At 42.3% G+C, this 15,257-nt stretch overlaps 1 protein-coding gene across 2 annotated transcripts in view; it reads left to right on the top strand.

Moving 5' to 3' along the window:
* The first annotated feature begins 10,235 nt into the window (after positions 1-10,235).
* Positions 10,236-15,257, top strand: part of gucy1a2 (guanylate cyclase 1, soluble, alpha 2) — a 36,821-nt gene continuing 31,799 nt past the window's right edge. For both annotated transcript variants that reach the window (XM_060942201.1, XM_060942200.1), the window contains exon 1: positions 10,236-10,475. In XM_060942201.1, the coding sequence (XP_060798184.1) occupies positions 10,236-10,475 (240 nt within the window). The remainder of the gene's footprint in view (positions 10,476-15,257) is intronic.

Genomic DNA, 15,257 nt, shown 5'->3' with positions numbered 1-15,257 from the left:
ATAAAACAGGGTGCCCACTCACACCTGATTGTCATCCCATTGATTGAAAACACCTGACTCTAATTTCACCTTCAAATGAACTGCTAATCCTAGAGGTTCACATACTTTTGCCACTCACAGATATGTAATATTGGATCATTTTCCTCAATAAATAAATGACCAAGTATAATATTTTTGTCTCATTTGTTTAACTGGGTTCTCTTTATCTACTTTTAGGACTTGTGTGAAAATCTGATGATGTTTTAGGTCATATTTATGCAGAAATATAGAAAATTCTAAAGGGTTCACAAACTTTCAAGCACCACTGTATATGTATGTATATATATATATATATATATATATATATATATATATATATATATATATATATATAAAAAACAAACTTTATCTTTAGCACTTTGCAAAGAGAAAAATCTTACAAATTTCAGTATTTCAGCCAGCAGCAGTCTCTTAACGACACACCCATCAGCTATTCACATGTTAAACGCATGGAACATCAGTGTCGTCATTCGCTCATTGTGTACCAAGGGGAGGTGAGAACATGCCCCATTTCACCGGTATAAACAAGTGCACATGTTCACTTGTTTCCATACGAACTGAGAAACTTTGAGGAAGTGCCTGGTCAAGACAGTCTGTTCCGTGCCCCAAACCCGTGGTAGAGTACAAGAAGTTCATGGGTGGTGTGGACTTGTCTGACCAGTTGATCCACTACTACACAGCACAGCACAAAACTGTGAAGTGGTACAAGAAGCTTTTTCTTCACTTCCTGGACATTGCTGCAACAAATGCCTTCATCTTCCACAAAGAACTCATGCAAAACATGCAGAAGAAAAGCCTGAGCCACAGGGATTTCATGGAGGAGCTCACTGCACAGCTGTGTGGTACGCCACTGTGTTTTGAGGCCCCAAAGGCTCCTCTGAAGAAAGTTGGCAAGGCTCACAAGCCAGTTTGTGGGACTGAGCTGAACACACATGGGAATAGGGCCAGTGATGGTCACAGAGCCTGTGTATACTGCAGGTTGCAGGGAAGGAAAACAAAAACCCTGTGGAAGTGCAAAATGTGTGATGTTTTCCTTTGCCTTCAAACTGACAGGAACTGTTATGATGCTTGGCATCCAGATGAGGACTGACAGCAGAGAGCCACAATCCAGGGATGATCATTAGCTATTGAACATTTTATTGAGTATCTTACAGTTGAAGAGGGCATATTTATAATAAGATTTAGAAGAAGCCAGAGTATTTAATCTGTGACTGTGATAGCTTTGGCTTTTAGGGCTTCTTTTCTTTGCAGTAATTTTCCAAGCAGAGAGGTGTGGGGGCAGGGAGGCACAGTGGCCAGGGACGTCACAGGGTCACGTGACGCCCCGGTGTCCGCCATTTTGAAGGTCAAGCTACATACTAACGCTGCAGACAGAGAGGGAGAACCAGCTTGGAAAAAAAAAATGTGTTACAGACACCGGATCCAGTGTAAATAGCTGCCGGAGCGCGCTCCGGCTTGCTCCCCCTCAAATTAAGCAGCGCGCTCCGGCTTGCTCCCCCTCAAATTAAGCAGCACGCTCCGGCTTGCTCCCGGAGTGCTCCAGCCAAGGTTCTGGAGCGTGCTCCGGCTTGCTCCCCCTCAAATTAAGCAGCGCGCTCCGGCTTACTCCCGGAGCACGCTCCAGAACCTTGGCTGGAGCACTCCGGGAGCAAGCCGGAGCGTGCTGCTTAATTTGAGGGGGAGCAAGCCGGAGCGCGCTCCGGCAGCTATTTACACTGGATCCGGTGTAAATAGCTGCCGGATCATAATTACAGTAAACTAGTAAATACAGTAAAGGAAAAACTTGAGACTGAAAGGTTTTAACAGTCATCCAAATGACTGAACGTAAACATTGCTACAGTAACATACTAGCTATGTTGTTGACATTAGCTAGTGCTAACAGCTAGCTGCTAGTACACTGCTACAACACAGACACTGACCCTAATAATACAGTTCTTGGTCATTGCCTGGTAACAGCAAATTTATAACGGGCCATGTCTCAACAGACTAAGAAGTTATTTCAATGACATTTAATAACATTTTGTTTATCCTGAGGACCGAAAGTAAATGAAAATGTGAACAAACCTTAGCTGTAATAAGATGGCGACCACCGGCTCCAGGGACGACCCGCTGATGTAGGCATGTTACCCAGCCTGACACAAAATATTTGTAGGCATCCAAACTCTTATACACTTTCAGATCAATACCTGTGTATGGCGATGGGTTTTTAACGACATACAGTGGTGCTTAAAAGTTTGTGAACCCTTTAGAATTTTCTATATTTCTGCATAAATATGACCTAAAACATCATCAGATTTTCACACAAGTCCTAAAAGTAGATAAAGAGAACCCAGTTAAACAAATGAGACAAAAATATTATACTTGGTCATTTATTTATTGAGGTAAATGATCCAATATTATATATCTGTGAGTGGCAAAAGTATGTGAACCTCTAAGATTAGCAGTTAATTTGAAGGTGAAATTTGAGTCAAATGTTTTCACTCAATGGCATGGCAATCAGGTGTGAGTGGGCACCCTGTTTTATTTTAAGAACAGGGATCTATCAAAGTCTGATCTTCACAACACATGTTTGTGGAAGTGTATCATGGCACAAACAAAGGAGGTTTCTGAGGACCTCAGAAAAAGCGGTGTTGATGCTCATCAGGCTGGAAAAGGTTACAAAACCATCTCTAAAGAGTTTGGACTCCACCAATCCACAGTCAGACAGATTGTGTACAAATGGAGGAAATTCAAGACCATTGTTACCCTCCCCAGGAGTGGTCAACCAACAAAGATCACTCCAAGAGCAAGGCGTGTAATAGTCGGCGAGGTCACAAAGGACCCCAGGGTAACTTCTAAGCAACTGAAGGCCTCTCTCACATTGGCTAATGTTAATGTTCATGAGTCCACCATCAGAAGAACACTGAACAACAATGGTGTGCATGGCAGGGTTGCAAGGAGAAAGCCACTGCTCTCCAAAAAGAACATTGGTGCTCGTCTGCAGTTTACTAAAGATCATGTGGACAAGCCAGAAGGCTATTGGAAAAAATGTTTTGTGGACGGATGAGACCAAAATAGAACTTTTTGGTTTAAATGAGAAGCGTTATGTTTGGAGAAAGGAAAACACTGCATTCCAGCATAAGAACCTTATCCCATCTGTGAAACATGGTGGTGGTAGTATCATGGTTTGGGCCTGTTTTGCTGCATCTGGGCCAGGACGGCTGGCCATCATTGATGGAACAACGAATTCTTAATTATACCAGCAAATTCTAAAAGAAAATGTCAGGACATCTGTCCATGAACTGAATCTCAAGAGAAGGTGGGTCATGCAGCAAGACAACGACCCTAAGCACACAAGTTGTTCTACCAAAGAATGGTTAAAGAAGAATAAAGTTAACGTCTTGGAATGGCCAAGTCAAAGTCCTGACCTTAATCCAATGGAAATGTTGTGGAAGGACCTGAAGCGAGCAGTTCATGTGAGGAAACTCACCAACATCCCAGAGTTGAAGCTGTTCTGTATGGAGGAATGGGCTAAAATTCCTCCAAGCTGGTGTACAGGACTGATCAACAGTTACTGGAAATGTTTAGTTGCAGTTATTGCTGCACAAGGGGGTCACACCAGATACTGAAAGCAAAGGTTCACATACTTTTGCCCCTCACAGATATGTAATATTGGATCATTTTCCTCAATAAATAAATGACCAAGTATAATATTTTTGTCTCATTTGTTTAACTGGGTTCTCTTTATCTACTTTTAGGACTTGTGCGAAAATCTGATGATGTTTTAGGTCATATTTATGCAGAAATATAGAAAATTCTAAAGGGTTCACAAACTTTCAAGCACCACTGTAGGTATACAGATCATGTGGGCCGAAGTCAGGTAAAGACGAGGGCTTCGTGTACTTCCGTACGTCAGTGAACAATCCTGGTGGAAGCAGGTAAACATCGTTCTCTAAGCCTGCTAACCTCAATTTTTGCAAATACCTCTCCCTCTGCTCGCCCTGTAAATGTCCTACGTCGCTGGATAGTGAAGGTGTTTTCTGCATCTCGCTCCTTTTTCTTTTATGTTTTTCGTTTGTCGCCTTCCTCGCATTCAAACTGATTCGAGCCGTGACGTCCAAAATGGCAGCCTCACATGACTTGGTCACGTGGGTGAAAAACCTCAATTGACAGTGACAGTGGGGATTACAGGTGAATTACACCTACCTCATCAATATTCATTTGAAAGGGCAACTGGCTTTGGAGAAAGCAAAGGTAGTCTGAAGTTTCTACAATTAGTATTGAAACTACATAACATTTCTGAATGCTGTTCTTACTTTTATGTAGCCAACACCTATGTTTACAAGGTTCAGACTTCAAAAGTCTTGTGCAGATATATGTATAGTGTTTTTTTTACAAGGTTTGAAGACTCTGAAAATAGTTTTTTTGTAAGATTGTGTTTGCACTTAATTTAAATAAAAACAAATTTCATTCCATTCACTTTACTCTCATATTATTATTGCTGAGGGTGTCCAGAATATAACCATGTGTGTCACTTTTGCATGGATGTTTTTAGTTAGATGAAATACTTAAAAATGTCAAGGTTTATCAGACTGCCACAGAGTGTCTGACAGGCCCAGGACCTCAGAGTGTTAAATATAAAAGACCCCAAGTTTCCTTTTGATTACTTACAGTGGTGCTTGAAAGTTTGTGAACCCTTTAGAATTTTCTCTATTTCTGCATAAATATGACCTAAAACATCATCAGATGTTCACACAAGTCCTAAAAGTAGATAAAGAGAACCCAGTTGAACAAATGAGACAACAATATTATACTTGGTCATTTATTTATTGAGGAAAATGATCCAATATTACACATCTGTGAGTGGCAAAAGTATGTGAACCTTTGCTTTCAGTATCTGGTGTGATCCCCTTGTGCAGCAATAACTACAACTAAACGTTTGCGGTAACTGTTGATCAGTCCTGCACACCGGCTTGGAGGAATTTTAGCCCATTCCTCCGTACAGAACAGCTTCAACTCTGGGATGTTGGTGGGTTTCCTCGCACGAACTGCTCGCTTCAGGTCCTTCCACAATATTTCCATTGGATTAAGGTCAGGACTTTGACTTGGCCATTCCAAAACATTAACTTTATCCCTCTTTAACCATTCTTTGGTAGAACGACTTGTGTGCTTAGGGTTGTTGTCTTGCTGCATGATCCACCTTCTCTTGAGATTCACTTCATGGACAGATGTCCTGACATTTTCCTTTAGAATTCGCAGGTATAATTCAGAATTCATTGTTCCATCAATGATGGCAAGCCGTCCTGGCCCAGATGCAGTAAAACAGGCCCAAACCATGATATTGCCACCACCATGTTTCACAGATGGGATAAGGTTCTGATGCTAGAATGCAGTGCTTTCCTTTCTCCAAACATAACGCTTCTCATTTAAACCAAAAAGTTCTATTTTGGTCTCATCCGTCCACAAAACATTTTTCCAATAAGCTTCTGGCTTGTCCACGTGATCTTTTGCAAACTGCAGACGAGCAGCAATGTTCTTTTTGGAGAGCAGTGGCTTTCCCCTTGCAACCCTGCCATGCACACCATTGTTGTTCAATGTTCTCCTGATGGTGGACTCATGAACCTTAACATTAGCCAATGTGAGAGAGGCCTTCAGTTGCTTAGAAGTTACCCTGGGGTCCTTTGTGACCTCGCCAACTATTACACGCCTTGCTCTTGGAGTGATCTTTGTTGGTCGACCACTCCTGGGGAGGGTAACAATGGTCTTGTATTTCCTCTATTTGTACACAGTCTCTCTGACTGTAGATTGGTGGAGTCCAAACTCTTTAGAGATGGTTTTGTAACCTTTTCCAGCCTGATGTGCATCAACAACGCTTTTTCTGAGGTCCTCAGAAATCTCCTTTGTTCGTGCCATGATACACTTCCACAAACGTGTTGTGAAGATCAGACTTTGATAGATCCCTGTTCTTTAAATAAAACAGGGTGCCCACTCACACCTGATTGTCATCCCATTGATTGAAAACACCTGACTCTAATTTCACCTTCAAATTAACTGCTAATCCTAGAGGTTCACATACTTTTGCCACTCACAGATATGTAATATTGGATCATTTTCCTCAATAAATAAATGACCAAGTAGAATATTTTTGTCTCATTTGTTTAACTGGGTTCTCTTTATCTACTTTTAGGACTTGTGTGAAAATCTGATGATGTTTTAGGTCATATTTATGCAGAAATAGAGAAAATTCTAAAGGGTTCACAAACTTTCAAGCACCACTGTAGGTTAAGTTTAGGGTTAGGTTGAGGCGCAGGAACAGGAACTGCATTAACTGCATTAATAATTGTCAATGGAAGGTCCTCACAAGGATAGAAAAACAAAGGTGTGTGTGTGTGCGTGCACATACCTGATGATGCCACAGTGTCTGAGGATGTCACACCCAGTTTTACAGCTTGTATTAAAACACACACACATTCTTGTATGTCTATCATTGTGGGGACTCTCATTGACAGTGCATTCCCTTAGCTCCTGACCCTAACTTTAACCCATCTATCTATCCATCCATTATCTGTAGCCGCTTATCTTGTATGGGGTCGTGAGCAAGCTGGAGCCTATCCCAGCTGACTATGGGTAGTATCTCACTGGGCTGCGACAACTTGCAACAAATTGTGAACGTCATTCGCGAGAGAGTTTCAAAAGTGTCTTGAAACATTCGCGGGGCTTCTCAATTTCCTCGCATGAGTCGCAAAGTGTCGCTCCTTCATCACTGAAATTTTGAACATGTTCAAAAAATTTGTGCGACAAAATTTCTCTCAAAATAGCTGCAAATTTGTCGCTGGTGTCGCAAAGCCGTCGCGAACCCTTTTCAAGTCAGTTTCTGTGAGGCTTCCTCTACTTCCCTGCCTGCCGAGGGAAAGCCGGGCTGCGACAGCCTGCGACTAGTTGGAGACACAACAATTGCGGTAAAATATGCGAATATCAATTCAGTGTGATTCCAAATGAAAATTGTCGCTAATTTGCATGTTTTATCGCAATTGTTGTGTCTCCAATTAATCGCAGGCTGTTGCAGCCCAGTGAGATAATGGCTTTAGGGCGAGAGGCGGGGTACAACAATACACCTTTATTAATTCTCCCAAATGGGTTTTTCATAATTAATTTACATGAAGTTTAATATTAAAATATAAATAAAAGAAACTACATCCTTAATTGCAATAATAATATATAAACATTATATAACTAGAATAAATTATGTAAAATAATAATATATCCATATATACAAAATTAAAATCAGCGTCTTTTCAGTTCTTGTCTTGCTTGTCTCTTGAAGGAAGCGAGTGTTGTCGCGTTCCTTACTTCCGGTGATAATTCATTAAAATAATTTACGGCTCTGAAGAAAAAAGCGTGCTGCACTGTTGCAGTGTGGCACTTAGGTACATTTAAGAGATCCTTGCGTCTGGTATTATACCTATGAACATCAAAACGTTTGGTAAGCCTTGTACTTAAGTAGTTAGGTGCCAAGTTATTTAAACGTTTATAAACCATAGTAACATCGCACAGGCGTAACATAATATTATCTACAGTCAGCCAACCAAGCTCATTTAATATAGGAGAAATGTGGCTGTATTTTCTAGTATTAGTAAGTATTCGTGCAGCAAAGTTTTGCATAAGTTGCAGCTTGTGGATGTTTTGTTTGAAAGTTCCAAACCAAACAGTAGAGCAGTACATTAATTTGCTAAAAACAAAAGAGTTCAAAATTACATACAAAACTTCCTTGGAGAATAAATAGCGGACCCTACTTATTTGATATAGACTAGACAAAAGTGATGAAGGCAGTGCAGAAATATGGTCAGTAAAAGTCAAGCTGGAGTCCAGTATAACACCCAGATCTCTTGGGGATAGTACGGGTGTTAACTGTTTACCCAGGAAGGGTAATGTGACATCAGATAGCTGGGATGTAAGTTGGCTCACTCCAAACAGCACGAGCTTGGGATTAATCAGAAGATGGTTTACACAGCACCAACCTGCCACAAGAAGAAGGTCTTCAGTTACCTGGCCGAGGCATGTGTCAAGGTCCTTAGTTGAAAAGGAGAAGTAGATCTTAGTATCATCAACATACAGGTACGACTCGATGTTACTAAACTTGATTACTTTGTGTAAATCGTTCAGATACACGTCAAACAGCATGGGCCCTAAAACTGAACCCTGAGGTACCCCAAGTGTTATTGTAAGAGGTTCCAATAAGGACGTCCCAACTCGAGTACGTTGTTCTCTGTCCCTTAAATAGCTGTCGAACCAGCGGAGAGCCCTATCAGAAGTGCCCAAGCTTTGCAATTTACTAAGTAGTGTTGAATGATGCAAACTGTCAAAAGCCTTGCTCAGGTCAATAAGCTCCATCGCAGTTATTTGCTTATTGTCCATGGCTTGGAAAATATGGTCGGTAACTAACAAACTCAATGTTTCGGTTGAATGAAATTTCTGATTGCCACTCTGATGTGGCGAGAGGCAATTTTTCCGGGTCAGGTAGTCATCGAATTGACACATGGCAATCCGCTCAGCAACTTTGGAGAGGACTGGTAATAGAAAAATAGGCCAGTTGTCACCTGGTACTTCATGATCTCCATCCTTGAGGTAAAGAACCACTTCACTACTTTTCCAGACCTGTGGAAAGGTGGAACTTGAGAATGAATGGTTGATTATATCAGTTAATGTAGGCAGAATGTGATCAAGACAGTCCTTAACTACTGAAATAGGCACTTTATCATACCCCGGGGACTTGTTTGATGGCATGGTCATAATTGCCTCTCGTACATGGACAGGTCGCCAGATTATCACAGGGCTGACACATAGAGACACACAACCATTCACACCTACAGTCAATTTAGAGTCACCAGTTAACCTAACCTGCATGTCTTTGGACTGTGCGGGAAACCGGAGCACCTGGAGGAAACCCACGCGGACACGGGGAGAACATGCAAACTCCACACAGAAAGGCCCTCACTGGTTGCTGGGCTTGAACCCAAGCTGTGAGGCGACAGAGCTAACCACTACACCACCGTACCGCCCCTAACCTTAACCATCACAACTAAATGCCTAACCCTAACCTGAACCCTAAAACTAAGTCTTAACCCCCAACCAGCCCTTTGAAGAACTGAGGACTAACCAAAATGTCCTCTCTCCAGGCACACTCACACACACACTCTCTCTTCTTTCTCTTTTTCTAATTTGTTCTTTTTCATTTCACTATGCATGTTTTCGGTGGCACAGTGGTTAGCACTGTTGCCTCACAGCAAGAATGTCCTGGGTTCGAGCCCCGTGGCTGGCGAAGGCCTTTCTGTGTGGAGTTTGTACGTTCTCCTCGTGTCCGCGTGGGTTTCCTCCGGGTGCTCCGGTTTCCCCCACAGTCCAAAGACATGCAGGTTAGGTTAACTGGTGACTCTAAATTGAGCGTAGGTGTGAATGTGAGTGTGAATGGTTGTCTGTGTCTATGTGTCAGCCCTGTGATGACCTGGCGACTTGTCCAGGGTGTACCCCGCCTTTCGCCCGTAGTCAGCTGGGATGGGATCCAGCTTGCCTGCGACCCTGTAGAACAGGATAAAGCGGCTACGGATAATGGATGGATGGATATGCACGTTTTCTCCCTTTTCCATTCTGTTTGTTTCTTCTTTCTTTTTCTTTGTTTGTCTCCTTCATAAGTGCTTTCCTTTTTTTCTTTGCAAAAAAATGATTAAAGGATTTGGTATAAAAGGGGACCATTTTGTTCTAACATAAGTACCTATTTTATTAGGATAACGAAAGAAAGGTTGGATATGTATGGAGAGAGTTCAAGTCAACAAGGGCACATCCTGACCTTTAAAGAACAAGTTCTCTCTCTCTCTCTCTCTCTCTCTGATTGGCTCCGTTAAACTCCGTCAGTGTGGGTCTCGGCGGTGCTGAGAGAGTCTCGGAGAGAGAGAGAGAGAGAGAGAGAGAGGGATGAAGCGGACCTGTGCGCTCGCGGATGAAAGCGCGACTCGGTAAGCGGAACGGTCCGGTTCTCTGCGGCTCCGCTTCATTTTCTCTGCGGGAATTTTTTGTTTTTTTGGAAATGCGTGCCATCGCGTGCCATCGCCGCCCGCTCTTCGCTCCGCTCGCGCTCTCCCCCGCTCTCCTCCTCCCCGCACGCTGTTCACGCGCTTGACGCGGCGTCTGATGAGAGAGCTCGCGGGCCGGCGGCGAGCAGCATGTCCTCGCGCAAGATCTCATCGGAGTCGTTCAGCTCGGTGGGTTCCGACTGCCTCGAGAGCCCCGACGACGCCGAGTGCCCGTTCTCGCGCGCCTTCTGGAACGGCCGGAGCCCCGCAGAGACCCGCGCGTGCCCGTTCGACGAGCAGGCTGCGACGGGCGCGAGGCGGGCCGCCAGGAGGAAGCGCGTGAACCTGGACTCGCTCGGGGAGAGCTTGAGACGCCTCACCTCACCCACGGTACGCAGCGCGCGCGCACACACACACACACACACACACACACACACACACACACACACACACACACACACATCTTTCATGATGTCTTTTCAGCATATTTCTCTTTCTTCATTCTCTCTATCATTCTGGATATATTTTTCTATATTTTATGTGTTTCATATGATATCTATCTATCTATCTATCTATCTATCTATCTATCTATCTATCTATAAGTGAGATCTATCTATCTATCTATCTATCTATCTATCTATCTATCTATCTATCTATCTCTAAGTGTGCTCTATCTATCTATCTATCTATCTATCTATCTATCTATCTATCTATCTATCTATCTATCTATCTATAAGTGAGATCTATCTATCTATCTATCTATCTATCTATCTATCTATCTATCTATCTATCTATCTATCTATCTATCTATAAGTGAGATCTATCTATCTATCTATCTATCTATCTATCTATCTATCTATCTATCTATCTATCTATCTATCTATCTATAAGTGAGATCTATCTATCTATCTATCTATCTATCTATCTATCTATCTATCTATCTATCTATCTATCTATCTCTAAGTGTGCTCTATCTATCTATCTATCTATCTATCTATCTATCTATCTATCTATCTATCTATCTATCTATCTATCTATAAGTGAGCTCTATCTATCTATCTATCTATCTATCTATCTATCTATCTATCTATCTATCTATCTATCTATCTATCTATCTATCTATCTGTCTGTCTGTCTCTAAGTGTGCTCTATCTATCTATCTATCTATCTATCTATCTATCTATCTATCTATCTATCTATCTATCTATCTATCTCTAAGTGTGCTCTATCTATCTATCTATCTATCTATCTATCTATCTATCTATCTATCTATCTATCTATCTATCTATCTATCTATCTGTCTGTCTCTAAGTGTGCTCTATCTATCTATCTATCTATCTATCTATCTATCTATCTATCTATCTATCTATCTATCTATCTATCTATCTATCTATCTGTGTGACTCTTGAGCAACTTCACTGTAACACACTCCATGCCTGTGTTTTAATTGAATTTAACAGGCATACACTGAGACAGGGACTTTTCTCACATATGGCACTTAGATCTGCAGTGTGTGTGTGTGTGTGTGTGTGTGTGTGTGTGTGTGTGTGTATGTGCGCGCGCCTGTACGTGCTGAGAGAAACCATCATGTTCTTCTAGAGAGGGAGAAAGAGCATAGTGTGTGTGTGTGTGTGTGTGTTAAAATCATCTCTCTTTCTAGTATGCACAAAAACAGCCTTCTCATGAGAATGGCTTTGACTCTTATTAATCTCTGACACACACAATGGCCAAAACCAAGACTAGAGGACTTAAATAGTGTATGCGTGTCCCCTGAGACACACTTGTCCCATCATAATAATGGGATGTGATGACAAAAGCTGTTCGGGTCAAACAGTAAGTATGGTTTTTGTCCAGTTAGTGAAAAGAGAAGTGTCGCCTCTTGTTGGTTTCTCTCTCCCTGCTGCTGTCATTCTAAAAGTCAAGTCACCGATCTTCTAGTATTAACCTAGTGTCCAGTCAGTTTCTGTAGGCTGTCGTTGTGCAGTTAAATATCAAAACAAATTAACAACTATTACTTCCGTGGCTCATTTAGTCTTATGTTATGTCCAAGCAAAGTTCATCCATCCATCCATCCATCATCTCTAGCCGCTTTATCCTGTTCTGCAGGGCCGCAGGCAAGCTGGAGCCTATCCCAGCTGACTACGGGCAAAAGGCGGGGTACACCCTGGACAAGTCGCCAGGTTATCGCAGGGCTAATACATAGACAGCCATTCACACTCACAGTCAATATAGAGCCACCAGTTAACCTAACCTGCATGTCTTTGGACTGTGGGGGAAACCGGAGCACCCGGAGGAAACCCACGCGGACACGGGGAGAACATGCAAACTCCACACAGAAAGGCCCTCACCAGCTGCTGGGTTTGAACTCAGAACCTTCTTGCTGTGAGGCGACAGTGCTAACCACTACACTACCGTGCCGCCCCAAGCAAAGTTCAGTATAAGTTAAATTCAAGTCTTAGACAAGACCAAGTCATGTTACAAGTCGTGAAAATTGGCCGTGCTTTCAGGCTAGGAGGGGTGTACTCTCTCTCCCCTGTCAAAACCAATCATGGATGTCTGTGAACTCACGTGCTCGGAAGACAGTAGATACGGTAGCACTCTGCTCTGAGTGTGTTACTCTGCCATGTGGCGCAGCATGAGCAACAGTTTGAAAAAAAAAGAGGTTGGCTGTCTTCACATATCTCAAAGGAATCATAGGCTACTCCTTACCTTTTCCAGGTGGTAGCTCTCATATGATAGCTGGTTAGTGGGTGGGGATTGGCCAGGAATAAAATTAGGGAGAAAACTGGGGAAAAAGTCAGACTCAGGCGTTACATCATTAGTGCCAGGACTCAGTTTGGACTTGTAAGAGCTCTGTGGAACAGTTCATCCCCAGGAAGCATGTTGGTATACCAGCAGGTGGTATGACAGTGTCCTCTGGAAGATAACACCGCTGTGACACCCAGGGTATCTGTGATCTCCAGGAGAGTCCAGAACACTGGCATGTCGGTGGGGTCCCAAAGCTCCACTTCCTTGGAGCCCATTTCCTTTCTCTTGTGAACTTGAGCCTGGGGGTAGGAGTACAAGTACTATTCGTTTCGTTTGGGCAGGTACGGATGAAAAGCAGTTGTGTAAATGGTTATGGGAGCAGCTGCTGTTGAAATGTGCTAGGTCACATCTTCTTCCAGTACATCTATTTGTAGCACAGGAAATGGCAGAGGCAACACCAGCAGAGACACTGCAGTAAAGCACAGAAAAGAATAAAATCAAGACATTTATAAGGGTCCTCCAGACTTTGTAATGGTTTAGAACAATGGTAGACACCAGAAAGCAACCCTTCTTTGAACATGAGTCAGGGTCACCTGATTTTATGGGTTTTAGTGACCTCCTTTGGGAGTTTCTCCATTTTGAAATGCATAGGAACCGGTTACTGTGCACTGCTGTAGGTTCACATCCTGATGTGGAAGAGGCAACTCGGGCAATAGCATTCTCACTGATGGATGCAGCTCTGGTGGTAGACATGGAAAAACAAATAAACGGACAAAAAACTTGGGAGTCCTCAAGCAGTGGATGCTGTGGTCTTGTCCAGGCAGTCCAAATGCTCTGATCGTCCGTCCTCCCACCAAGTCAACTCGTGGTGCCATGTCCAGTCAATAGTGATTGATATTAAGTGGGAAATAGAATGAAGTTTGTTTATAAATGTATAATTATTCTGCACGAGCAGTTTCCTGTGAATGTCAGGGCGTGGATTCTTCTCATTTGCCCAGTTCTCTGTTACTTTGAAACAGAGCCGAGGGTTACAGGAAACGGAGGCTTTGCAGTCGATGTGCTTCCTTGAAAAAACACCAAAACAAGACACTATTTTTCAGAGTTTTGTTTTTCATAAATTTATGACTTTATAATCTCAGAGAATGTCCTTAATCTCAGAAATTCTGAGTTTTTCTCCGTATATTACTCCTTCCCGCAGCTCTGAAGCTTTTTCTTACCTACAGTCCTACAGTGGCTCTAATACGGTGTTGTAGGGTTGTGTGAGCATGGCTGATATATACATATACACTCACCGGCCACTTTATTAGGAACACCTATACATCCACCTGCTTTTTCATGCGGTTATCTAATCGGCCGATCCCTTGACAGCAGCACGATGCATCAAATCATGCCTATACAAATCAAGAGCTTCAGTTAATGTTCACTTCAAACATCAGAATGGGAAAAATTGTGATCTCAAAGTGTGACTTTCTTTCACTGTGGCATGGGTGTTGGTTTGAGCCAGATGGACTGGTTTGAGTATTTCAGAAACTGCTGATCTCCTTCCTGGGGTTTCCACACACAACAGTCTCTAGAGTTTACACAGACAGAATGGTGCGAAAAACAAAAAAACATCGAGTGAGTGAGCGACAGTTCTGTGGGTGGAAACAAACGCCTTGTTGATAAGAGAGGTCAGAGGAAAATGGCCAGATTGCATACATGTCAACCTATACGGAATGTCCGTATTTTATACGGATTTGATTCAATAAACGTCGTATACGGGCATATAAATAAAGTTATACGGATTCTTTAAGAAAAACTTCAATATTTATTTAGAGCTATAATCAATTCCCACGATGATAAAAGAGCGCATAACATTTACAAACGTACTGTACACCACAGACAGCCAGTAAAGAGTCTTATGAAATCGCGCGTTACAGTATCTTGTGGTAGCGAGACTTCATTCCACTTTTGATCATGCGCACACCGCACTGCGAGAATCCCGCCAACTGTGAAGTCATAGACGCCGGCTTCTGCGTAGAATCATACGTCATCCTCGCCCGAGAATAAAGATGCCCCATTCATGTGCTGCGTTTAACTGTACCAACAGGTTTACCGTCCAAACGAGATCACATGGGATTATCTTTCACAGGTGAGACTGGAAAAATACTTTTCATTGTATTTGGTCATTATAATGTAATTTTACGAACAGATTTTGAAACCTGTCTCCAAACAACGAAGTATTTCCTTCGTAACTACGCTGATAACACTTTGTGTTTTTGTCAAACATTGGAGCTTTGTATTCATTCTGAAGGTTTATTGTTATTAATATTGAATAAAAAGTCACTGTGATATATCATTGTTAATTATCATTCAAATTTTAGGTAAATTATTTTAATTTGCATCTTATACGGATTTTATAAGGGAAATACGGATTTTGGAGGT

This window comes from Neoarius graeffei, chromosome 16 (genome assembly GCF_027579695.1).
Source record: "Neoarius graeffei isolate fNeoGra1 chromosome 16, fNeoGra1.pri, whole genome shotgun sequence".
NCBI classification, from domain to species: domain Eukaryota; kingdom Metazoa; phylum Chordata; class Actinopteri; order Siluriformes; family Ariidae; genus Neoarius; species Neoarius graeffei.
Note: the sequence above shows the minus strand (reverse complement) of the source record. Positions and strands in the feature narration are given on the sequence as shown.